This window comes from Baudoinia panamericana (genome assembly GCF_000338955.1).
Source record: "Baudoinia panamericana UAMH 10762 unplaced genomic scaffold BAUCOscaffold_2, whole genome shotgun sequence".
In the NCBI taxonomy this organism is placed as follows: domain Eukaryota; kingdom Fungi; phylum Ascomycota; class Dothideomycetes; order Mycosphaerellales; family Teratosphaeriaceae; genus Baudoinia; species Baudoinia panamericana.
In genome coordinates this window covers 921,504-942,598 of record NW_006911258.1, presented here as the reverse complement: position 1 = coordinate 942,598, position 21,095 = coordinate 921,504, and the positions used below count along the sequence as shown (strand labels likewise).

Sequence of the window (21,095 nt, the reverse complement as noted above, 5' to 3'; positions counted from 1 at the left end):
ACTAACTTGCCTTCTCATTGTGATCAATTATACAGCTTCCCAGACAGTACGACTTTGCGACACTCGAAGACTTCAACCAGCCGCAGGTTCACGACCCAACCACCAGCGCACATAGTAGGTTACAAACACACACCATGTGTGTGTTCAGCACTGTCCAGTACATGTGCTCTGGATGCATGAACGTCACACTGTACAGAGAAAGAAGATGGTTCAAATGTGCATATGATCTGCGAGCGAGATACGGGTGCGCCAATACATACAACGAGGTTGTGCTAAGACGAGGCGAAGGTCTGTGTGCGAGGTGTCAGTACGGCTGACAGAGGGAAATACCGGGGCTGGCCCAGCTTACTATGAGCGGACCTGGGTGGTTGAGCATGCCAAGCAGGGCTGTAGCCCGTGCAACAAGGGTCGGAGTAATGCAGCAGCCGGCAACAGCCCGCCGACTACCGTGCTTTGGTGATTGTATGCCTAGTAATGGAAGCTGGTGATGGACCGGCGATGTCAGTGAACACTGGATAAATAGTCTTTTGCTACACACACGTAGCGTCGACGTTGCACTTTTCCTTTGTGCCTTCCTTTCGAGCAGCCTTACCGATCATCGCAAGTCTGCATCATCCAAGCGTTCGAAACATCACCATTCCTTGGACTATCGCTGATAAACATGAGTGGTGGCAAGCGAAGCCGTCACCGCCCGAACTCTGAGGGAAATCCAGAGCTGACACAGACAGACAATGGTCTCGCCGGATGCAATGTGTCGCATGGCTTGACCAGCACGCACGCCAAAGGTGCGGCAGCAGCTTCGAAGTCGTGGTCCAGTGGGATTACTGTGCGCAAAGAAACGCACCAGAAACGTGCCCGACTGTACGCAGTGAAATCACTTTCCCGCAGGGTCATCTGTGTCGGTCGTGTGGCAACGGATGTCGTATGAGGTAACGGGACGACATGATCGTCCTTGGAGATGGCTCAGAGATATCGGTGCATGATAGATGTTTTGGTTGCCACAGTTGGAGTTCATGGTTGAATGTGCACGCGTTCTATTGACGACTCCTTGCATGACACCAAACCCATGCGGCTATTATGACATGCGAGGTGTCGATCAGGTCAGAAGCTGAACACCTTCATAGCGAAGTGTTGCTCTTCAACAGGTCGTGTCGATGGTGAAAGGCCTTGTAGTGAAGGCCGAGACAGCATGTCGTCTGGGGCCGGGAGACGCTTCAAGTTAGACGGCAATCTCCGAGCGCGCCGCTAGCGCCGATCTCTCCACAGATCTCGCAGATCGAGTGATGTCAACAGAGCTTTCGTGCGCTGGCCTGGATCGTGCATACGCTCGCGATGCGCCTTGTTATGGATGGGTATCTGTAAGTGCACACTTTCGCATCGTCTGTTACCCGCGGCTACGTTGCGACGAGCGGTCCCTCTCATGTCTCGTTCAGCTCCACGCCCTCCTGTCGTCTCTATTTCGAACATGGCCCGTACAATGCCTCTTAAGCGCAAAGTGTCGCGCGCAACCTCCCCAGTCCGGCCGTCGCCAGCGAAGAGGCCACGCCAGGCGGAGATCGATGGCGATGCCTTCGCCGCCCCGGCGTTCAATCATACGCGCGAAGAAGAGCGGGTTGGCATCGTCCAGCGCGACTTCTACCCAGCCGAGATGAGCCATGAGCGCTGCGAGCGGTATAACAACAACGAGATACCGCGTCCGCTGGAAGTGCTGAACCGAACACTTGAGGAGACGAAGCTGCAGCGCCAAAGCGTCGCAGTCGGCGAAGCAGTAGTGCATTGGTTCAAGCGCGACCTGCGCACCTTTGACAATCGCGCCTTGAGCATGGCGAGTGCAAAAGCGAAGAGTAAAGGCGTGCCACTCATCTGCATGTTCATAGTCAGTCCGCAAGATTACCAAGCCCATCTCACCAGCGCGCCGCGAGTCGACTTCGAGCTGCGTACGTTGGAGGTAATGAAAGAAGATTTGGCGGAGAAGGACATACCACTATATGTCACCACCATCGAAGAGCGTAAGAATGTCATCCCACATATCATGCAGAAATGTGAGGAATGGAATGCAAAACACATCTACTGTAATATCGAGTATGAAGTTGACGAACTCCGCCGCGAGAGTAAGCTCGTTAAGAAATGTCTTGACCAAGGCATCTCCTTCACAGCCGTCCACGACGACGTAGTTGTTCCACCCGAGACGCTGGTAACAGGCGCCGGGAAACAATATTCTGTCTACTCCCCTTGGTTCCGCGCCTGGATCAAACACATCCATGAGCACCCTCACCTTCTCGATGCCTTCCCGCCACCGACACCTAATCCGCCAACAGCGCGCCAACTCTTCGAACCCATCTTCGCCTCGCCCTTGCCAACCACTCCACCCAACAAAAGCCTTACAATCGAGGAGCGGAACCGCTTCGCCTCCCTCTGGCCCGCCGGCGAACACGAAGCCCACTCTCGCCTCACCCGCTTCCTCCACGAGAAGGTAGGCAAATACAAAGAAACCCGCAACTTCCCCGCCCACAACTCCACTGGCCTCCTCTCCGTGCACTTTTCCTCCGGCACTCTCGCAGCTCGTACAGCCATCCGTTCCGCCCGTGATATCAACAGCACCAAGAAACTCGACGGCGGCAACCTCGGCATAACCGGCTGGATCTCCGAACTAGCGTGGCGGGACTTCTACAAACATGTCCTGGCCCACTGGCCGTACGTGTGCATGCATAAGCCATTCAAGTACGAGTACACCGACATCGAATGGGAGTATGATGATGCGAAGTTTGAGGCGTGGTGTGAAGGGAGGACAGGGTATCCGATTGTGGATGCTGCGATGCGGCAGTTGAATTACATGGGGTATATGCATAATCGGTGTCGAATGATTGTTGCTTCGTTTCTCGCCAAAGACCTTCTTACCGATTGGCGGAGGGGAGAACGATATTTCATGGAACATCTCATTGATGGAGATTTTGCAAGTAACAACGGCGGTTGGGGGTTCTCGGCGAGTACGGGAGTTGATCCACAGCCTTACTTTCGCATCTTCAACCCTTTGCTGCAGTCAGAGAAATTCGACGAAGGCGGGGAGTACATTCGGAAGTGGATTCCGGAGTTGGCCGGGGTGGTGGGGACTGCGATTCATGACCCGTATGGGAGGGGTGCGGGTAAGGTGGCGGAAAAGGCTGGGTATCCAAGGCCGATTGTGGACCATAAGATGGCCAGGGAGAGAGCGCTGGCGAGGTATAAGGAGGGGTTAGGGAGGAGCACGGCGAATCTTGGAGGTGGTGTTCATAATTGAATTTGATGATCAGGATAGTGTAAGATCCTACTGAGAGTGCTATCGAGCCTAGTTTGGCTGGTCAGCCTCTTCTGGTACAAGTAGTCGAGCAAGAGGGAAAATACAACAAGATCAGAGGCAGTCTATCTTCACATCAGAGTACATTCCAATCATTACATGTATCAGTACGGATATACCTTACTCACAGTCGCTAGGCTGTCATGCCAGTCTCAATTGGGAAGTGGCTTGTTTGCCTCAGGCGTCGAATCTGCGAGAAGCACTGAGTCAGCGGCAAAGCTGCCGGACAAGATGCAGAGAGGATCACAAGTCTCATCCTCATCTTGAACATCTGCAACACCTTCTCCTGCCTCACCCAGATAATCAACACCGCAAGCAAACATGGCCAACTACCTCGCCTCAATCTTCGGCACGGAACAAGACAAAGTCAACTGCTCCTTCTACTACAAAATCGGCGCCTGCCGCCACGGCGACCGCTGCTCGCGCAAACACGTCAAACCCTCCTACTCCCAAACCATCCTCCTTCCCAACCTCTACCAAAACCCAGCCTACGACACTCGTGCCCGCTCCATGGACGCTTCGCAACTACAAAACCACTTCGACGCGTTCTACGAAGACATCTGGTGCGAGATGAACAAGTACGGCGAACTGGAGGAGCTAGTCGTGTGCGACAATAACAATGATCATCTCATCGGGAATGTGTATGCGCGGTTCAAGTACGAGGAGAGTGCGCAGGCGGCGAGTGAGGCGCTGAATTCCCGGTGGTATGCAGGGAGGCCAATATACTGCGAGCTCAGTCCTGTGACGGATTTCAGGGAGGCTTGTTGTAGGTTGAACAGTGGGGAGGGGTGCGTGAGAGGGGGGTTCTGCAACTTCATTCATCGAAAGGAGCCGAGTGAGGAGATGGACCGGTCGCTGGAGCTGGCGACGAAAAAGTGGTTGAGGGCGAGAGGCAGGGATGCGAAGAGCATGAGTAGGAGTCCCAGTCCGGTGCCGGCCAACCCGAGATTCTGAGGGAACGTCTGAGGGCAGAATGGATCTGAGGCATCGAACAAGCTATGCGCGGGGTTTTGCGCATCGAGCAAGGACGGCATGATGGAGTGAGCAGCGTGCAAGCCGAGAGCTTCGCCACGTGCCATCTCGGGGCAACGTGCATTGCACATTGTGGACAGAAGTTAACGTCTGAATGTATAGAGAGAGAAAGCGCGCCAAGACTGCAGCGCTAGATGGTGGAGGGCACACGTAGGGTGCGTTCTGTACGTCGCTACTAGCATGCCATCAGAGGCTGACACGAGTAACCCAGAAAGCAACATATCTTATCCAAACGCGACCTTACTGTCTAGCAGTCATCTCACTCAATGCAGGAGCTTAGTCATGCATATCGACTTCTATGCATGGCAAGGATCCGGTAGCCATCAAGGTGGCAGAACACATCCCACAGACCCTTCGTCTGGCATTTTGCGACTCCACGCGCATATTCCACACAGCCATTTCCGTACGCAGAGACAGTCACCCTTCCCAGCCAACCACAATGTCCCACGAAAACGTCTACCACTCCCGCCCGCGCAATTACGGCAAAGGCTCGCGAAACTGGTATGATCCGCTCCTTTCCCACACATCGTCCCAGCATCAAAGAGCAGACTACTAACAGTTCGCTCTACTACAGCGTCGTCACCGGCGAAAAGAAGCGCGCCGGTCTCATTCGCAAGTACGGCCTCAATATGAGTCGTCAGGCGTTCCGGGAGAAGGCGGCGGATATTGGGTTTGTTAAGGTACGCATATGGTGTATTGCGGGGGGGCCATCTAAGGATTGGTGGGATCTTGCTGACCGGGTGTAGTATCGCTGAGTGCCACAAAGGCCGGAGCGAGAATGGTCAGAATGGTCAAAATGGTCAAAATAAGCAGTATGTTGGGTTGGACCAGTATGGAGTGTGATGTGGTTACAGAAGGCGCCGCCGCAGCAGCTCAACATACAGCATGTATATCATGTCATGGTTAATTACATTACCGTACCAGCAGTCTCTTCCTTTGCGTGGCGACATCGCAGCCGCTCGTTCGTCCAGTTGACGAACACGTTTGCTCCCTTCGTAGATGGCGCCCGCATCTTTTATCAGCGCACGACCAGCGGTTCTCTCTATTACCGCAACTTTCCAATTCCTCAACCATCGGTCCTAGTCCCATTCGTCTGCGGCGTCGACGTCGACAATGCAGTCACAGGTTCGCCTCCAAGATGCAGCCCATTAAGCACGCCACTTTTCAGCAGCCAAATAATAACCGCTACAATGGCAGCGATGATTATGAGGAAAGCGAGCCAGAAAAGCGGACAGATCCAGCGTCGGCGCGCGGTTTTGCGTTGTTGTCGTTCCAGCCATGAGTCGCTGCCGTCAAACAAACATTAGCGAAGTCGATGAGGGAGGGGGAATCGGAGAGGGGTGTAAGTACCTATGCTTCAACTCCGGCCTTTTCTGCTCGTCTAGATGTACGGCCGTGGAAAAGCGTTTCCAGAAGGCTGGGTCGCGGACGGCTGCCATTGCTTTCTTTCGATACAAAGCGTATGTTGATTGCCCGACTTGTAGTTGGATTCACAGCCTTGCGCCCTGGTACGGTAATTGTTCTCGGTTTGCTTGAGTTTCTGTGTGATCGAGGTGGGCTTGTTATAGGGGATCAACACATTGCAATCCAAAGTGGCAGGCTTCGAGAAGGTCGGGGTAGGAATGCAGGCGAGGGTTGACGATGTTTGGAAATCGTGGGATGAAAGAGTGACTCGGGTAAGAAAGTAGGGAAACAGTAACGACCGGCAGAATCAACAGCAGTGAGGGAGTGACGGGACGGTTTGTGAAAAGAAGAGATGTGACTTTAGTGATGAGCAGTAAAGCTATTGAAGTTGCAGTAGCCGTTGGTGGACTGCGAACAAGCTAGAACGCTCGTACCACGCGCCTCCATACCGGAGATGAAGCCTTTGCCGCAATACCACCCAGCCCCCGACGGCGGCAACGGGCCATCGTCAGTGCTTGTGCTGGTAACTTTTGCGCGATCTCGAGGCGGATGAGCCGCGTAACGGCGCCTACGATTCGGTCGTCTGGATTGGCCTTTTACGGATCAGGGTTGAGGTTCACCGTTGGTCTGCAGTATAGAATTTGTGAACGACAGCGTCTGACTGCTTCAGCATGAGCGGATCGAGATGAACGGTGCACATGGGCTCTGATATGAACGTGGGTCGCATAAGGGGCGATTTGTTTGATCTTCATGATGTGTGGCTAGGAGGAAATGGAAGGTGCGGCTGTGCGGAGATTGGCGCGGATTGGCTTCTGCGGAGCCGTGACGGCTCGTGCACTTCCTTCCAGACCTTCTGCCACCATTGCAACACTGCTACAGTGCATCTTAGCAACGCACAACTCTCAATTCCACACAGCAGCATAAGGTCTGATATCATGTCGAAAAGGGCAGAGATTGAGAGCATGGAAGTAAACCTATCCGTCGGAGACGGTCGTAAATATAATGATCATACATTGCTTAGCTGTCGAGATACATACTTTAAGCGTTGGAGACATACATTTTTTTCGCACGTCATTAATCTAGAGTTATGTACATTATTCTCATCCAACATTACTTTTCATAGCTCGTAGTGCTACTCTACGAGGTAGGAGCACGGCCGTTGTAGTCGTGACCGGGCGCAGCCGTGTAGTTGGCAAAGCAGTCGTAGTTGAAGTTGATCTGGTTGGCGCGGTTCGTGAGCGCAGAGATCATGGTGTTGAAGGGGCAAAGTCCGTCAGGGTCGACTGGGCAGCCTGGGTGCGAATCCGAAACTGGGATGACAGCATCATTGACGATGAAGCGGATCTGCTTGGTCTGATTTCTTGCCGGACAGCTCAGAACCTGAGTGGTGAAGTGTGTGGCGAATGGGACAAGCTTGCTGGCGACGAAGGTGTTGGTGCCCTCGTTGCCGACAGTGTAGTTAAGAGGAGGGCCGTTGAACAGCGCGGTGAAGTTGAAGGCGGTGAGGGCGTCGAGCACGACGACTTCGTGGGTGGCGTCGGCGTAGATGGACTGGTTGAGGGGGAAGTAGGTCGTGGAGTTGTCGAAGGTCTCGTTCAGGGCAGAGTTCGCCGGCGGGATGGTGTGGTTGAAGCGGGCAAGCCACTCCTCCAAGAAGCCCTTACCCTGCGCGGCAGAGACTGGGGAGCCGGGGCCGTTGTTGTAGTAGAAGGACTGCGTCGCTATTAGAACCAAACTTGGCGCGATGAGAGTGAAATTTGGATAAACTTACCAAATCAAAGTAGTACTCGTAGTTGAGGAAGTCATCAACTGTGAAGAGAGGGCAGAAAGCAGAGTAGCCAAGAGCGTCAGTCTCGTAAGAGCAAAGCTGAAGCATGGCGATAGCGTCGGTGGGGGTGAAGGTAAGGTTGCCAGTCACCTAGAGATCAATGGTCAGCGTTAAGTATTCGAAGAATGCGTGAGCCGTAGCAGGCACTCACCTCGGAGTTCAACCGCGCAAGCGTGGCGTTGAATGCATTGTTGGCAAACAGGGCGGCGACGGTGCTGCCAATGCTGCCACGGCTGGCAACGTTGGAGTTGTTGCAGACCTCGTACGGGGCACCGGAGTTGTTGACACCTGGAGTCTCAACCAGGATTTCAATGTTGACCTGGCTCAAGTACTCAGGGACACCAAAGAAGCCTGCGGCGAAGTTCTCGGCGGTCTTAACCATGCGATCCTGGGACTGCGTGCGGAAGACTGGGATGGCACCCTGAGTGGTGAAATTGTTGAGGAGCTCACCATAGAGCTGGCGGTACTCGACACCAAGGTTGAAGTTCTGGGCACGGCCGAATGGAGTGAGAAGCTCGGCACCGAGCTTGTAGGTCCAGTTGGCCAAGAAGGAGAGCTCGCCAGTCACGTTAAAGCCAACACGGGCGGCGTTCGCGACCTTGGTGGCAAAGGTGGACGGTGCAGCACCGCTTGTGGGGTAACGAGCACCATGGCGGTACAGGAGGAGCAGCTGGGTGATCGTGCAACCTGATGGGATCAAAGGGCTGGCATTGGGAAGGCCGTAGTCGGCAGACGAGACCGAGTACCACGGACTGAGGTTACCCCAGTATCTGGTGATGTCGAAGTTGTCACCGAAGGTGGAAACGCCATGAGGCTGAGGAGCGACCAGCGGGAAAGACTTGGCTGGGCCGTTGTTGTATGGGTAGGCCGGAGCAGTCTGGGCTGCAGCAGCCTCTAGACCAGTCGGGGTTGGGCCTGGGAAGCCAACAACAGGCTCGCTTGGGAACAGGCTCGGGTTGGCGCTCGCTATACGTTGTTACTATCGTGTAGCTTGTAGTCGCCCAACGTTTGCAACTCACTGCTTGATGGCGGGTAGACGTCGGAGACGGCGGAGCCAGCAATCCTGGAGGCGGAGACGGTGATGGCTGCCGCAGAGGTGGCATCGACCATCAAGGCCAAGGCGGCGACCTTGGCAAGAGAAGAAAGCATCTTGACGGATTTGGCGCGAGGAACTGGTGTAGACAAGAAGAGGCTTCGAAGCTTCAGAATTCTTGGGCGCGTCAAGCTCTATGTACCCAGCATTGGCAGAAGCATTCGCGCCAGGCACAACGAGCCATGCTCGTCGGGTAGCCTATCAAAAGCACACGCGCAGACATGTGTCTCGGCGGACCTACAGTAGCATGCACAAGTCGCTTGGTGCGTCGATCAAAGCGGAAGAGACTATGACAGAGTTGGAGACTCACTTTCTTTTGGAAAGGCTCCACCCACGTCATCCACCACCCATTACCTGACCTTAGCTCAACACGTGGGAGCGTGGTAAGTAAGCATGCTCAAGCGCATCGCCGCTTCTCACCATCAAGCAGCACAAGCCTGCGGCGTCGAAACAAGTGCTCTCAATACTCATGACCCACATCGTGGGCATTGCGGCTCAGTGTGGCTGCATTACTTCGGTCAATCTTGCCCTCGTAGCCGGTGAATAAATGGGCACGATGGGCTATGGCAGCGAGGCTGAATCGGTGTATGAGCTTGGCGTTTCCACCAAGGTCTAAGACACCCATCATTCTCGCCAACTCGATTTCCCGTTGCACTGGTGTTTAAACACTCGACCTGATCAACACGCTTTGACGTAGAGTCTTTCTTACACAGGTCAGATCGCTGTATTACATCCGCGCTGCATCCCACAATCCATATGCTCAGGCTATCTTGAGAGAAGCACCTCCGCATATTGAGCACCACAAGCTTTCCAAGGCTCTTGTGAGGGCTTGCCAAATTGCTTGTCGTTCGCTAGGCATTACTAAGTTTCAAGCATGGCAACCTCCTCCACGAGATAGCCGTTGCTCAGTGTCTTGAAGGAGGAAAGAGACGGGAGTCGCTAACTTATTTGAGATCATATGGGTGTGGAATGAGGTCCAAGCACTTCTACAACGGTGACCAAACAGCGTAGCATACAATCATGATCTCCGTGTTTAGCCCGAAACGCCTTGCCAGCTCATCACGCTTACCTAAAAGCATAGCTTACACCATCGGTCTAGGGTGAACCGGCTGCTGATTTTGTATCCCGCTGGCCTGGCTCTCATACGGCCTCAGAGGCACACCCTCGGACTCTCCAGGTCCATAGCTCGCTTGCCTTTCGTACGGCTGTCTCCCATACGCCGGCGGAGCCTGCGAGTAAGGGCTCAATCCAGACGTACCACCGGCCGGCCCACCACCCGGTCCATATTGCGGATACTGATATCCTTCCGGACCGGGTGGCATGCCACCCACGGGACCCATGGGTACACCTTCCGCCTGCTGTTGCTGCTGTTGCTGCCGTCTCTTATTGCGGCCACGACAGCAAATCTGCGCCGAAAAGCGTACAAGAAGCCAGAGGATGGCAACCATTAGTAGTATGACAAGGTAGGGAAGGCAGAGACGTGGGTTCTGTGCCAGCACGAAGCCGAGCGGTGCGTTGATGATGCCTAGGAAGATGATGGCGGGCCCGAGGTAGCGGTGAATCTTGCCGAATGTAGTGGGTTGTTGCGTCTTCTTGTAGATGCGGTGGTTGACTATTCCCAAGCCTAGTTGAAAAATCAAGCCGAGAAAGCAGAGGATACCGAAGATCTGGTGCGCGGTAGCAAAGTTTTTGCTCCGGTTGTACTCTGCGCTTATGATGATTCCACCCGCGGTCGCGCAAATGACGAGGAAGAGACCAATGCCTTGGATCACGGCGTGCATGATCACGCGTCGTAAGGCGCGTACAATGAGCGAGCCGAGGGGGAAGATGATGACGAAACTGAAGCACATGATGAAGCCGTGAATGGCGGGTGCTGGGTCATTGTCACCCGACAGGAAGCCGTCAGAGGCGTTGCTGGTGGTGTAAGTGTCGTTGCCGCCGTTAGGACGCGGCACGCCGGCGGTGCTGGAGTCCTTCGAGACGGCTTTTGAGAGGTCCATGGTGAACCCGCCATACGCGTCGTGACGGCGGAGATCTGCGGTAAGGGAGTCCGAGTGCAGATTCATACCACCTGTTGAGCCCGGGCCTACCGCGAAGATGAAGTCCTGCGAAGTAGTGCTCAGAGCGCCAGCGGGCCACTGCGTGATGTTGCTGCACACAGCATTTACAATAATACTGCCAAAGTCACCCCCGTAGCCGTAGCTTTGCACAGTGTTCCCATCTAACAGATCTGAATCCCACAGGAGCTTGCAGCTCGCATCGCTGTAGTAGCTCGGCTCGCTATGTGCGCTCGCCGTCCTCGGGCTCACCGTCACGCCCGTGCCATTCTCGCTCGCGTAAGCAACGAGCATAAGCGCCCCTTTCATCTGGTTGCCGAAGCCAACGCCCACCCAGGAGTTACCGGCGGGTGCAGAAAGGTGGAAGTAGACATCCTTTTTCGACTGGTCGATGTTGATCGCAAAGGTGAAAGATTGCCCGTCGACGCTCGAGGTGTAGGTGTAGATGGAGGAGGGGATGGTGGAGTTGGCGGCGATGGTGAGGTTGAGGAGGGCGATGAGCGGGAGCAGAATGCTCCATACGCTAGACATCGTTGCCGTTGTCCTTGCTCGCTGCCTCTAAGGGATTGTTCGCAGTGTCGAAAGCGCTCGAGTGTCAAGTAAGCGCAGGGCTATTGTAAGGAGCCTCCTTTCTTGGGCCACTCCGTCCCCTGATCGTTCACGAGGCTTCGTTATCCCACCAAGATGTACCGCAGCAGTACCGCAAGATGAAAGCGACGCAACATAGAATAGTTAACCTACCTGTCCCAATGCTTACTTGACTACTGTCTCCACGCGGCTGGAATGTTTCCGCGTGACTGTTGGTGAGCTGTGTTTCACGCATGCCAGAAATAGGGATAAGCGCTGTCACCGCTGTGGTCGACGACAGCCACAAGCGCTTGCCAAGGCCAATGGCTGCTCAAAGCGCTCCCGCCTGCACTCAACATTATCGCACGTTGCATGGCAGAATGTGTGTAGTACGAGCGTGTACGTGATGCCGATGGCTATAATATTCGATGGAGAGTACGAATCTTGTTTACGAGGTGCCAGTGGAGCTATGAGCTCTTATTCAGAAGACACAACAGTCCGAAGCATTTGCCCTTCCTCTTGATGGAGTATGTTGCCTACTTCGCTACACATTGCGTCCGCCTCGCGGTAGAATATGGACAGTCATAGATGTGGACTCAAGCCTTCTAATTAGACGAGCTAATACTCGCGAATCCGTCCACCGCCATTAGCCCCGTGAGAAAGACCTGCTGGGCACTCTGTGCAAATAATAGAACGGCGAAGCAGGCTGGCTTAATCTTCCGTGTGATGGGTCGTTAGTTGGAGATGCTCTGTCCAACCATCCAGGCGGACGTTGCGATTTGGTGGATGGTGAGAACAACCCTGGTCTTCATCCGCTCGTTGCGCTCTCTGGACGTCCAAACCTCGGAGGTATCTATCCGGACAGCCATGCGGACGCTGAGCTCCCGCATTTGGCCCGCTATGACTTATGTGAACATTACTGTAAGCAGAGGGGCGTGGGTATGTGTAATGCCCAGATGAAGGACGCGTGCCACCCGGCGAAGGTGAATGACGCCTGGGCGGTGAAGTCCAGCCTGGTGTTGGTGAGCAATGATGACAGCACTTCGCCTTCAGTTTCTGCGTCTCTGCCCCTTGCTACAAACTTTCTTCAAGATTCCCTCTCTCAGGTCCCCCTCAATTCCGACTCCATGGTTTCCCCTACTACCGCCTTCATGTCCTCCAACTTGGTGTTCAGCTCCTCCCTCAATTGCGCTCTCTCTGCGGCTTGACATCGGTCGCATGCGCCATAGTGAAAGTGGGTTACCAATTCCAGGTTCTTGCCTTGGGTTTTTCCTGAACACTTAGAATAGCAGTAGTCGAAGAAGACGGAGGTTCGGGCCGCCGGGCAGTCGCAGCTGCGGTGGACTGTGATCTTCTGGCATGTGGCAGTATTCGAATAATGATGTGAAAATCCGCTGTGAAAGGTAGGATATTCCGATCATGATGATGGTGAGTGCTGAGTTGTGGTGTATTGATGCAGGCGCTGCAGAGAAGATCAGGAAGCCGTACTGTTTTGTGCTTTGTGCTACACAACAGAGGGACAGTGACGTGGATGTAATGCACGCTGCCATAGCCAGTCGATGGTGGCATTCGCCAAGCACGGCTCTCCCATCACCGACGTTGACCGCACGACGTGCTGTGGCAGCATGACACCGTGCTGTCTCCAGTTCCGATGTTGAATTTCGTGCACAGTCAAGGTTAGGAGACCGCTTCCATCAGCTTTCGCACCGAACGCTCACCCGACTTTCGCCTCCAGCACCCGCTTCCCATGCTGCCTCACTACCTCGTCCAGAATGCCTCTAATCTGCCCACATCCATCCAGCCCCACGCTCACCATGGCCTCCAATCTCGCCATCTGCACCTTCGTCTCCATCATCAACACACACACCTTCCCTTCCTCTCCACTTGTTGCAATGCTCAGGAACGGCAACTCCTGCTCCTCGAGTCCATTGAGGTCCAGCAGCGGGTCCGAGTCGTCAATACTCTGATCGCTGGAGGGTGAAGAAGCGACAGTGCAGGCCGCAATATAGTCCGTCATGGGTATGCCGGCATCGATAAGCGCAAGCGTTGCAGCGTTGAGGCACGCGGCAAGCAGTGAGCCGTCTTGCGACAACACATGCAACCGCACCTCGACCACACTGTGCGGGTACAGATGCCCCAACACCACTCCCTGAAACGCCCTCGCGACGGTAAGTTGCAGCTCCTGCACCCGCTTCTCACCTTTCGCCCTCCTCTTCCGGTCCGTACCCGAGAAAGGCGTCACATTCACCTCAACCTCTATCTTCGCTTCGCTCGATCCGTCTCGTCCGGTTCGGCGCACTGGTTCTTGCGGGCCGGAGACAGTGGCGAGTATCTTAGTGTTGCCTTGTTCGAGGTAGGCGGAGCCGTCGGAGGAGGATTGAACGGAGAGGGAGGCGTGCAAGCGGCGGAGCTCGTTCCAACGGCGGCCGTCCAGGCGGAGGTGGGCGAGGGCGTAGGTGGAGGTGTCGAGGGGCATATTGTGTGAGAGTTCGGGGGGGGGTTTGCCGTAACGATGGATGGTCAGGAATTGAGCAGATCTGCGATGGCGGGGCGGGTTTGAGTGCTTGCAGATCCGGCGCGCTCAGAGTTTGCCCCACTTTGACACGATTGAGGTCATTCACATTAACATCTGCCGTATGAAGCGTACCTGGGACTTGACACCATGTCCGGAAGCCGTCCTCCAAAACAACGCTTAGCGTCCGTCGTAACTGCAAACTCGAGAGAGGAATCCGACCTACAGCTATGGCGAACGGCGACAGCGAAGGCGACACCGACGATTTGGATATGGTGCCTCGCCAGCGATTCAATGGACATGTGAGCTTGGATGACCCCAATAACAGCGTTGACGACGAGGCAGAGGATGTGGTTGAAGTATCTTCTGACGAGGTCGATGACTTCGACGGACAGCCTCCGCTCAAACGCAAGCGAGGCACACGCATCGCCTTCAACAATGGCGAGGACTCCGATGCGGCTTACCAGAACTTCAAAGACCGCAAGTCAAAGCAGCGTAAGGTGGCACGCGCGAGCACGCGCAGAGCTAAAGCGAGCGCGAAGAATGCTTCCATCGTTGGCCTCAAACCCAAGACGGTTGTGAAACTGAAGAGTCGTGGCGACAAGGCTTACGGCGAAGAAAATGATGAGGGTAAAATGCTCATGGAAACCACGCTGCCCGACTATCTTCGCAAACGCCGCAGCAGCTGGGATCGGCGACGTTCGCAATTGAAAGGAGCAGCCGGACTGCAATTACCGCCGGAGTACGAAGACGTAGATTTCTCGGACGATGAGCGACTGCAACATCTGCAGGAGCGACCACAGCTACCAAACGACATGGTGCAGCGCGAGTACAAAGACGTCGATTTGCGGTATTCGCTTGGCATCGTACCAGCTCCGATTGCGCAGTACCTTCGACCGTACCAAATCCAGGGCGCAGAGTTCCTGCATGAACTGTTTGTGTACCAGAAAGGTGGCATTCTTGGCGACGACATGGGTCTGGGCAAGACGATCCAAGTCATTGCCTTTTTGACTGCCGCTTTCGGCAAAACGGGTGATGAGCGGGACTACAAGCGCATGCGCAAAGTACGGCGCATGGGTGATGATCGCTGGTATCCTCGTGTACTCATTATCGCACCCGGTGGCCTCATGGCGAACTGGCGAGCCGAGCTCGACCGCTGGGGCTGGTGGCACACCTACACGTTCCACGGTGACAAAAAGGAGAAAGAAGCCGCGCTCGCGGCCGCTCACCATGGCCGACTCGAGATCATGATTACGACCTACGCGAGCTACCGCGGTCATGCTGACAAAATTAACGCCATCCGCTGGGACGCCGTTATCGCAGACGAATGTCACATAATCAAAGAACCGCGCTCCGAAATCACGAAAGCAATGAACGAGGTCAACGCCCTCTGCCGTATCGGCATGACCGGCACCGCCATCCAAAACAAGTACGAAGAACTCTGGACCCTGCTTAACTGGACCAACCCTGGAACCTTCGGGCCCCTCATGACGTGGAAACAGAGCATCTGCCTCCCGCTCAAGATTGGGCAGAGTCACGACGCAACACTTTCCCAACTTGCTCGCGCCCGACGTACTGCCACTAAGCTTGTCCAGAACCTCCTTCCGCAGTTCTTCCTCCGTCGCACGAAAGCGCTGATTGCGGACCAACTGCCGAAGAAGAGTGACCGCGTCGTCTTCTGCCCGTTAACAGAGACGCAAATAGGAGCCTACGACAACTTCTGCGACTCCGAACTCGTGCGCGCCATCAGAGAGTCGCAAGAGCCATGTACTTGTGGCAGCGGCAAGAAGCAAGGCTGGTGCTGCTACGCCGAGATATATGGGTACGGCAACTGGCAGCACTTCGTCTTCCCAGCCATGGTAACGTTACAGAAGCTTGCCAATCACGTTGCACTGCTCATTCCATCCGGCAACGAGCACGACGAGGACAAGCACGACCGGGAGCTGGAGAAGCTCGAGACAGCCTTACCTCATATCTGGAAGGATCTGTATCACAAGAGAGACAATATCATGAACTACGCCAATACTGAATACTGCGGAAAATGGAAGGTCTTGAAGAAGCTGCTCAGACTGTGGTATGAGAACGGCGACAAAGTCCTCGTCTTCTCTCACTCTGTCCGTCTACTGCGCATGCTCGACCTCCTCTTCAAGGCCACAACCACGTACACCGTTTCATACCTCGACGGCTCCATGCCGTATGCCGACCGGCAAGCGGAGGTAGACAATTTCAACGCTGACACCTCGCGCTTTGTCTTCCTCATTTCCACTCGCGCCGGCGGGGTTGGGCTCAACATTACCTCTGCCAACAAAGTGGTAGTCGTCGACCCGAACTGGAACCCTGCCTACGACCTGCAGGCCCAAGACCGCGCATACCGCATCGGCCAGACAAGGGACGTCGAAGTCTTCCGCTTGGTAAGCCAGGGCACGGTGGAGGAAATTGTGTACGCGAGACAGATCTATAAACAGCAGCAGGCCAACATTGGCTACAACGCCAGCGTGGAGCGGCGGTATTTCAAGGGTGTGCAGGATCAGAAGGGAATGAAAGGGGAGATCTTCGGGTTGGCGAACCTGTTTGCACCGGTGAAGGAGAATGTGGTGTTGAGGGAGATTGTCAATAAGACTAACGTTGCCGAGACGCGAGCAGGCGTCGAAATCGCGGGACTCGAGTTTGAGGCTAGTCAGGATGACGGGGTGGGCGGCAGTCCGTTGCTGGATGGTGAGACGAAGGAGGATGCGGCAATCAGCCAGCTCGCGGCTGAGATCATTGACTCCGCAGGCAGCAAGAGGAAGGCGGCCAAGCTAATCGCGAAGCGCAAGGATCCCGTCTCTGCGATTCTGGCGTCCGTAGGCGTGGAGTATACGCATGAGAATGCGGAAGTCATCGGGACGTCGAAGATCGAGACGAAGATCTCCTCTCGTGCTCAGAAGGCGGGCAACGATGTCGACTATGATGGAGACCGCGCTTTTGGGCAAGCATCGCAGTCGCAGCAACCGACAGGACCAGGCGGCAGATCGGGCGCAGGAAACTCTCACGCCGCTGGTGACGGAGGGGTACGATACAAGTACCGTCCGCCGGAAGATGTGAGGAGGAGGCAATTTTGCAGCATGGCGAGGCGGTTTGGGTATGAGGGGACGAAGGGAGTGGAGGAGTTTGCGCTGGTGGTTGAGGGATGGACGCAGGAGGAGCGGAGGCGGTGTTTGGAGAAGTTCTATCGCGGGCGGAGGGAGGAGCTTGAAGGTGACGGAGTGGTGGATTATTGATAATGGCATCGGAAATGGGTCGATTTCGTGTTATCTCTCAACCAAGCGCTGGAAGAGATGGTTTGGCTTGGCGTTGGTGGAGGGTTTGTTTTGAGTGTGCTTTGATTAGATACCATCAAGTCGGATCCACAGGTTGCAACCCTTGCTGCAGCGCACCCAGACTAGCACTTGGTCTTCAGTGTCTCCGATGTCAACAGATAGCAATGTCGTCTCAGCGAGGCAGTTGCAGCATAGGTTATCAATCTGTCACGCACAGTATTCATTGCGGCGCAAGTGTGATAATTCTCAATTGCCAAGCCATCGATTATCGTAGAGCAGCCCTTACCCATTGCCGCGAGGTTGTGCCCACTCGATGTGTTTCCGCTGCGCGAGTTCGTATGGCAAGCAGATATCAGGTCACTCTGCGCTGTCTGCCTCATCTTATGCACAGTCACAGGTTCCAGCTTCAGCTTCAGCTCCCTCCCCATGCTGTACTGCACTGACTCGTGATCGCGGTCGAGTTACGACCACGATGATGAAAATGGCAAGGACGAAGAAGGAGCCGGTGGCGACAGGAACATAGACTACCAAGCGTTGGCGACGTACCTCAGGGCTACAGCATTAAGTCAGTGACCGATGTCAAAGTGAAGGAGAGGCGCTGGTTGGGCGTGAGGCGTACAACAACAACCACAGCCATAGTAGCGTTAGCAGCAACAGTGTAATTGGTAGTACAAAGCAAATTGCAAAAGGTATTGCGCCGACGAGTGCAATGCTGGCGACGAAGCCGTCGAGGATAGAGTGATTGATCTCTCCTTCCGAGGTCTGAGCATCGCTGACTCGTGATACTGCTGGTCTGTCCGGTGATGAGGGGGGTTGTTGCTTGCTTGTCCTAATTGCAAGGACAAGCACTACTATGACGGCAAGAGGCAAGAGCATGCAGAATGTTGCTGGACTACAACTACTGTTCCGGCATATCAGCGGAGACACGGGTATGGGCTCAAGCCGTCGGGGTGAAGTACATCACAATACCAAAGACAACACTGGTGATGAAGACCATCCAGAGAAAGCCGAGGAATAGCACGGTGGCGAACACCATACCAATGCTAATCCAGAAAGTCTTAGAGAATGAAGGTTGGTAGATGTCGCTGTGAGTTTGGAGTGCGGGTTGTGCGCTACGAAGAGTGATCCGTTCTTGTATTGCGGCATCCTGTTCGTTGCTAAAGTTGATGAGCGGCGTTCGCTCAGTAGCTGATTGGGTCATGTACGCCAAGGGGGAGAAAACGGGGAGCGGAATGTTGCCATGTTCTGCAATTCACCTGCGACTACGCAACAAATACTCAGACTCTAAAAGAATTATGTTGGTTGTTCTATGTTGAAGCCTGATGATCAATCCTTCGCGCCATTCGCCAAGACGCTGCTGCTAAAGGCGCGGCAGTAGTGCGCCAAACAGACGGGAGCTCGGGCGCTAACGGATGGCTGCATGGTGAGGTCTGAAGAGTTCTGGGCAGTCAGAGACGAGAATGGCATGAGAAGATCAACCTTACTTTTCACGCCCAGTCTGATAGCATGCTTCCGCTCTAGCTGATACTCCATAGTGCGAAACACATGTTTGCTAGATGCTTGACGTTGTCGTGCTCTTTCGAGTGCTCTGCCCGAAAGGTCACCTTCCGGTCCAACACCGTCGATCACTGCAGAAGTCCATAACTCCCGGGTATGGAGGCTACAAATGACGTGTCATCGGTCCGCGAAAAATTCGAGTACCAGATGCGGAAGCTGAGCCTTAGACTGGGCGCCAGCCGGATATTCGCTGGATGAGCCCGTCAAAGATGAAGCGCAAGGCCACACCTGTTATGGTTACAAGAAGAAGTAGCACGACTCGTGACAGGACTGTTGTGCCATTGGCGGAAGGCGCCGGAATGGACTCTTCGTCGGTTGTGACCTCGCGGCTACTGCTGTGCTCCATCATGGAAGGGTGCTTTAGTACATCACCGGCTGCTATCGCATCGAGATCGCGGCGTGTAGTGGTACCCTCAGGCCATAGATGACTCGGTGGGCAGATGATCCAAACCATGACGGAAGCGACTACAACCAGATGGCCTATTGTAGCTGGCAGTACGGCAGCTGTTATGGGCATCTGTAGCCGATGCCTTGAAAGCCGCCGTTAGCGCTCCATCGCCGACAGATGATGGAACATCAGACGTGAGTACTATGAGACGCACAGTAGATTCTCTAGTTCTGTGAGGGCGACAAGTAAGATGAATAGAAGTCCACCAGTGCAGGTCATAGCAAGGATGGCGACAAAGACATCCGTCACCGGCCGTTTGGGAAATGTTCGCTTCTGTTCAAGCTCATAGGGAAGGTCTTGTTGCTGCTTGCATTGTAGTTTTCGTTCAGTCGAGCGTACGGCAACCCAAGTCGGTTCCATCGCACTTTCCTAAATCGGCGTCCTCTCGAGCGCGTTTTGCGATGTTGACGGACACCGAGCACAGTTCGAACGTTGGACTAGAGCTGACCTCCATTGCGACTACTCGAGTAGCTTAATGCGATCCGTAGTGAGGGCGGAGAAGGTGTTGGTGGCTGGCAGCTGTTTGGCTGACCTAATTCCTTCGAGGCAAAGCGGACCTGGGTCCAGGGGCGCAGCAGGGTGGTTCCGAAAGCAGACGGAATCTTGGACGCTAACGGCTGGCTGCATGACGACGTGGGAAGAGTTGCGAAGAAGACTAAACAAACGCTTAGGCTTCATATTCCTTTCCACCATGATCGCGACTTCGACGGTGGTCGGTACTCAACAGTCACGGGATAGCGAGCGGCTTGAGGGTGATGCACATTCGATGTGTACGACCAACTGACTATGCCAGTAAGATGATTGCGTCAGGATAAGGAAATCATGCTGTCTTACTCATTGCAAGAGCACCGTATCGCCCATTGATGGTCTTTTTGCATTCAGATATTTACACTGACACGAACTCGAAACTATGGCCTCACCAATGTGGGCTTACCGACGACTATGCTGGATCACTTTGTCGTGTTGCACGTTCCCACGTCTATCGCGCCGTGCATATAAGAAGACGGCGGAAAGACTGACCAGAAGAGACATGGAACGCCATACCCACAGAAGTTGCAGCAATCGAGCATTCCTAGGCACAGCACAATCCTTCCGGGCGATCTGAAGATCTGAATCTGAAGCGCCCTGACTGTTGGAAAGGACTTGCAATTCTTGAGGTTTTGCTTATGGCAGATTTGCTAAAACTTCACGCGCAACTGGTCTGCTGCCGCTGTGGCTGTACAGACCGCATGATGTGGTAGGCGCAACGATTCACATGGCTCAACACTCATCCTTGGGCTACCGTACAGTATCCCGTAGTCGCAGGACTTCCTTGCCTCTGATCTTCCACTCCAAATCATCCCAGCATGTCTGACGTGGTCACACCTCTGGTTGAACACAATGCTTCGAACCACAAATCCTAAGCGCTTCGAACACTTTTGGTCCAACACAGCGCACGAGAAGCAGCAGCAGATGGATGCAAAATTCTCCCTTGTTTATACAGTACAGGTCGGCAGAGGTAGCATACTTTGCGTAATTATCTCCCTGCAACCGAGGCGCACTGGGCTCTATCTCCGTGGTCGCAAGCAATGTACAATGTCGTCAGCTCCGAAGATGCCGCTGTCTGACTGCAACGCTCGGGTTCGTGATCATGGCGCCGCTGCTGCGCCATCATACAAGGTGATTCCAGGCGTAGTCAAGTATTTGTAGGCTGTGTTAAGAACACGAGAAGACCGAATCATTGCTGTCGTTTGCTGACTGATGGTCGTGTGAGATCTGGTGAGCATTGGGTGAACTCGAACATGCCCCTCTTCGTCATACGTGGGGCACTGTCACCCCGCGGTCGATATATGACTACCGAAACTGCAACTTTTTCTCGTCGTACATTTTGGCCCTTGCAAAACTGTAGTGAAGAATAGTCTTCATTTTCTCAGCTTCATCTCCAACATCTTCCACATCAAACTCAACAAAACCCGTCAAAACCG

General features: G+C 54.4%; 12 protein-coding genes across 12 annotated transcripts; 6 read left to right on the top strand and 6 right to left on the bottom strand.

Moving 5' to 3' along the window:
* Positions 1-349: 349 nt before the first annotated feature.
* On the top strand, positions 350-1,157 carry BAUCODRAFT_30267 (uncharacterized protein). Its single transcript, XM_007674798.1, has one exon. The coding sequence runs from the start codon at positions 662-664 to the stop codon at positions 926-928; it is 267 nt and encodes an 88-aa protein (XP_007672988.1). The 5' UTR covers positions 350-661; the 3' UTR covers positions 929-1,157.
* A 320-nt stretch (positions 1,158-1,477) lies between these two features.
* Positions 1,478-3,277, top strand: BAUCODRAFT_62992 (uncharacterized protein; the record flags this gene model as incomplete). Its single annotated transcript, XM_007674890.1, has 1 exon — positions 1,478-3,277. One exon carries the CDS (start codon positions 1,478-1,480, stop codon positions 3,275-3,277), a length of 1,800 nt encoding a protein of 599 aa, XP_007673080.1.
* Positions 3,278-3,479: 202 nt separating this feature from the next.
* BAUCODRAFT_352847 (uncharacterized protein) lies at positions 3,480-4,630 on the top strand. Its single transcript, XM_007675170.1, has one exon. The coding sequence runs from the start codon at positions 3,656-3,658 to the stop codon at positions 4,286-4,288; it is 633 nt and encodes a 210-aa protein (XP_007673360.1). The 5' UTR covers positions 3,480-3,655; the 3' UTR covers positions 4,289-4,630.
* A 173-nt stretch (positions 4,631-4,803) lies between these two features.
* BAUCODRAFT_30263 (uncharacterized protein) lies at positions 4,804-5,291 on the top strand (the record flags this gene model as incomplete). Its single annotated transcript, XM_007674797.1, has 3 exons — positions 4,804-4,867; positions 4,941-5,046; positions 5,113-5,291. Coding segments are annotated over 3 exons (179 nt in total), but the record flags the coding sequence as incomplete, so codon positions are not given.
* A 141-nt stretch (positions 5,292-5,432) lies between these two features.
* Positions 5,433-5,805, bottom strand: BAUCODRAFT_119418 (uncharacterized protein; the record flags this gene model as incomplete). Its single annotated transcript, XM_007675169.1, has 2 exons — positions 5,433-5,652; positions 5,717-5,805. The coding sequence occupies 2 exons, from the start codon at positions 5,803-5,805 to the stop codon at positions 5,433-5,435; spliced, it is 309 nt and encodes a 102-aa protein (XP_007673359.1).
* Positions 5,806-6,762: 957 nt separating this feature from the next.
* Positions 6,763-9,016, bottom strand: BAUCODRAFT_30261 (uncharacterized protein). Its single transcript, XM_007674796.1, has 4 exons — positions 8,618-9,016; positions 7,750-8,564; positions 7,542-7,688; positions 6,763-7,483 (listed from the first exon to the last, which is right to left on the bottom strand). Exons 1-4 carry the CDS (start codon positions 8,745-8,747, stop codon positions 6,908-6,910), a joined length of 1,668 nt encoding a protein of 555 aa, XP_007672986.1. The 5' UTR covers positions 8,748-9,016; the 3' UTR covers positions 6,763-6,907.
* A 365-nt stretch (positions 9,017-9,381) lies between these two features.
* Positions 9,382-11,541, bottom strand: BAUCODRAFT_30260 (uncharacterized protein). The gene has a single exon (XM_007674795.1). It carries the CDS (start codon positions 11,277-11,279, stop codon positions 9,774-9,776), a length of 1,506 nt encoding a protein of 501 aa, XP_007672985.1. The 5' UTR covers positions 11,280-11,541; the 3' UTR covers positions 9,382-9,773.
* Positions 11,542-12,776: 1,235 nt separating this feature from the next.
* On the bottom strand, positions 12,777-13,924 carry BAUCODRAFT_352759 (uncharacterized protein). Its single transcript, XM_007675168.1, has one exon. The coding sequence runs from the start codon at positions 13,789-13,791 to the stop codon at positions 13,030-13,032; it is 762 nt and encodes a 253-aa protein (XP_007673358.1). The 5' UTR covers positions 13,792-13,924; the 3' UTR covers positions 12,777-13,029.
* Positions 13,925-13,940: 16 nt separating this feature from the next.
* BAUCODRAFT_30259 (uncharacterized protein) lies at positions 13,941-17,540 on the top strand. Its single transcript, XM_007674794.1, has one exon. It carries the CDS (start codon positions 14,058-14,060, stop codon positions 17,085-17,087), a length of 3,030 nt encoding a protein of 1,009 aa, XP_007672984.1. The 5' UTR covers positions 13,941-14,057; the 3' UTR covers positions 17,088-17,540.
* Positions 17,541-18,049: 509 nt separating this feature from the next.
* On the bottom strand, positions 18,050-18,413 carry BAUCODRAFT_352798 (uncharacterized protein). Its single transcript, XM_007675167.1, has one exon. The coding sequence runs from the start codon at positions 18,325-18,327 to the stop codon at positions 18,064-18,066; it is 264 nt and encodes an 87-aa protein (XP_007673357.1). The 5' UTR covers positions 18,328-18,413; the 3' UTR covers positions 18,050-18,063.
* A 10-nt stretch (positions 18,414-18,423) lies between these two features.
* On the bottom strand, positions 18,424-19,620 carry BAUCODRAFT_30256 (uncharacterized protein). Its single transcript, XM_007674793.1, has one exon. The coding sequence runs from the start codon at positions 19,198-19,200 to the stop codon at positions 18,847-18,849; it is 354 nt and encodes a 117-aa protein (XP_007672983.1). The 5' UTR covers positions 19,201-19,620; the 3' UTR covers positions 18,424-18,846.
* A 753-nt stretch (positions 19,621-20,373) lies between these two features.
* On the top strand, positions 20,374-20,997 carry BAUCODRAFT_352698 (uncharacterized protein). The gene has a single exon (XM_007675166.1). It carries the CDS (start codon positions 20,512-20,514, stop codon positions 20,818-20,820), a length of 309 nt encoding a protein of 102 aa, XP_007673356.1. The 5' UTR covers positions 20,374-20,511; the 3' UTR covers positions 20,821-20,997.
* The last annotated feature ends 98 nt before the right edge of the window (positions 20,998-21,095 follow it).

Excerpts from the sequence above, each read along its gene's own strand:
- BAUCODRAFT_30267 (XM_007674798.1), top strand. The coding sequence starts at position 662 with ATGAGTGGTGGCAAGCGAAGCCGTCACCGCCCGAACTCTGAGGGAAAT.
- BAUCODRAFT_352847 (XM_007675170.1), top strand. The coding sequence starts at position 3,656 with ATGGCCAACTACCTCGCCTCAATCTTCGGCACGGAACAAGACAAAGTC.
- BAUCODRAFT_30261 (XM_007674796.1), bottom strand. The coding sequence starts at position 8,747 with ATGCTTTCTTCTCTTGCCAAGGTCGCCGCCTTGGCCTTGATGGTCGAT. Across the intron at positions 8,565-8,617 it reads CGTCTACCCGCCATCAAGCA|CGAGCGCCAACCCGAGCCTG; the intron begins GTGAGTTGCAAA and ends AACAACGTATAG. Across the intron at positions 7,484-7,541 it reads ACGAGTACTACTTTGATTTG|TCCTTCTACTACAACAACGG; the intron begins GTAAGTTTATCC and ends ATAGCGACGCAG.
- BAUCODRAFT_30260 (XM_007674795.1), bottom strand. The coding sequence starts at position 11,279 with ATGTCTAGCGTATGGAGCATTCTGCTCCCGCTCATCGCCCTCCTCAAC.
- BAUCODRAFT_352759 (XM_007675168.1), bottom strand. The coding sequence starts at position 13,791 with ATGCCCCTCGACACCTCCACCTACGCCCTCGCCCACCTCCGCCTGGAC.
- BAUCODRAFT_30259 (XM_007674794.1), top strand. The coding sequence starts at position 14,058 with ATGGCGAACGGCGACAGCGAAGGCGACACCGACGATTTGGATATGGTG.
- BAUCODRAFT_352798 (XM_007675167.1), bottom strand. The coding sequence starts at position 18,327 with ATGACCCAATCAGCTACTGAGCGAACGCCGCTCATCAACTTTAGCAAC.
- BAUCODRAFT_30256 (XM_007674793.1), bottom strand. The coding sequence starts at position 19,200 with ATGCCCATAACAGCTGCCGTACTGCCAGCTACAATAGGCCATCTGGTT.
- BAUCODRAFT_352698 (XM_007675166.1), top strand. The coding sequence starts at position 20,512 with ATGCTTCGAACCACAAATCCTAAGCGCTTCGAACACTTTTGGTCCAAC.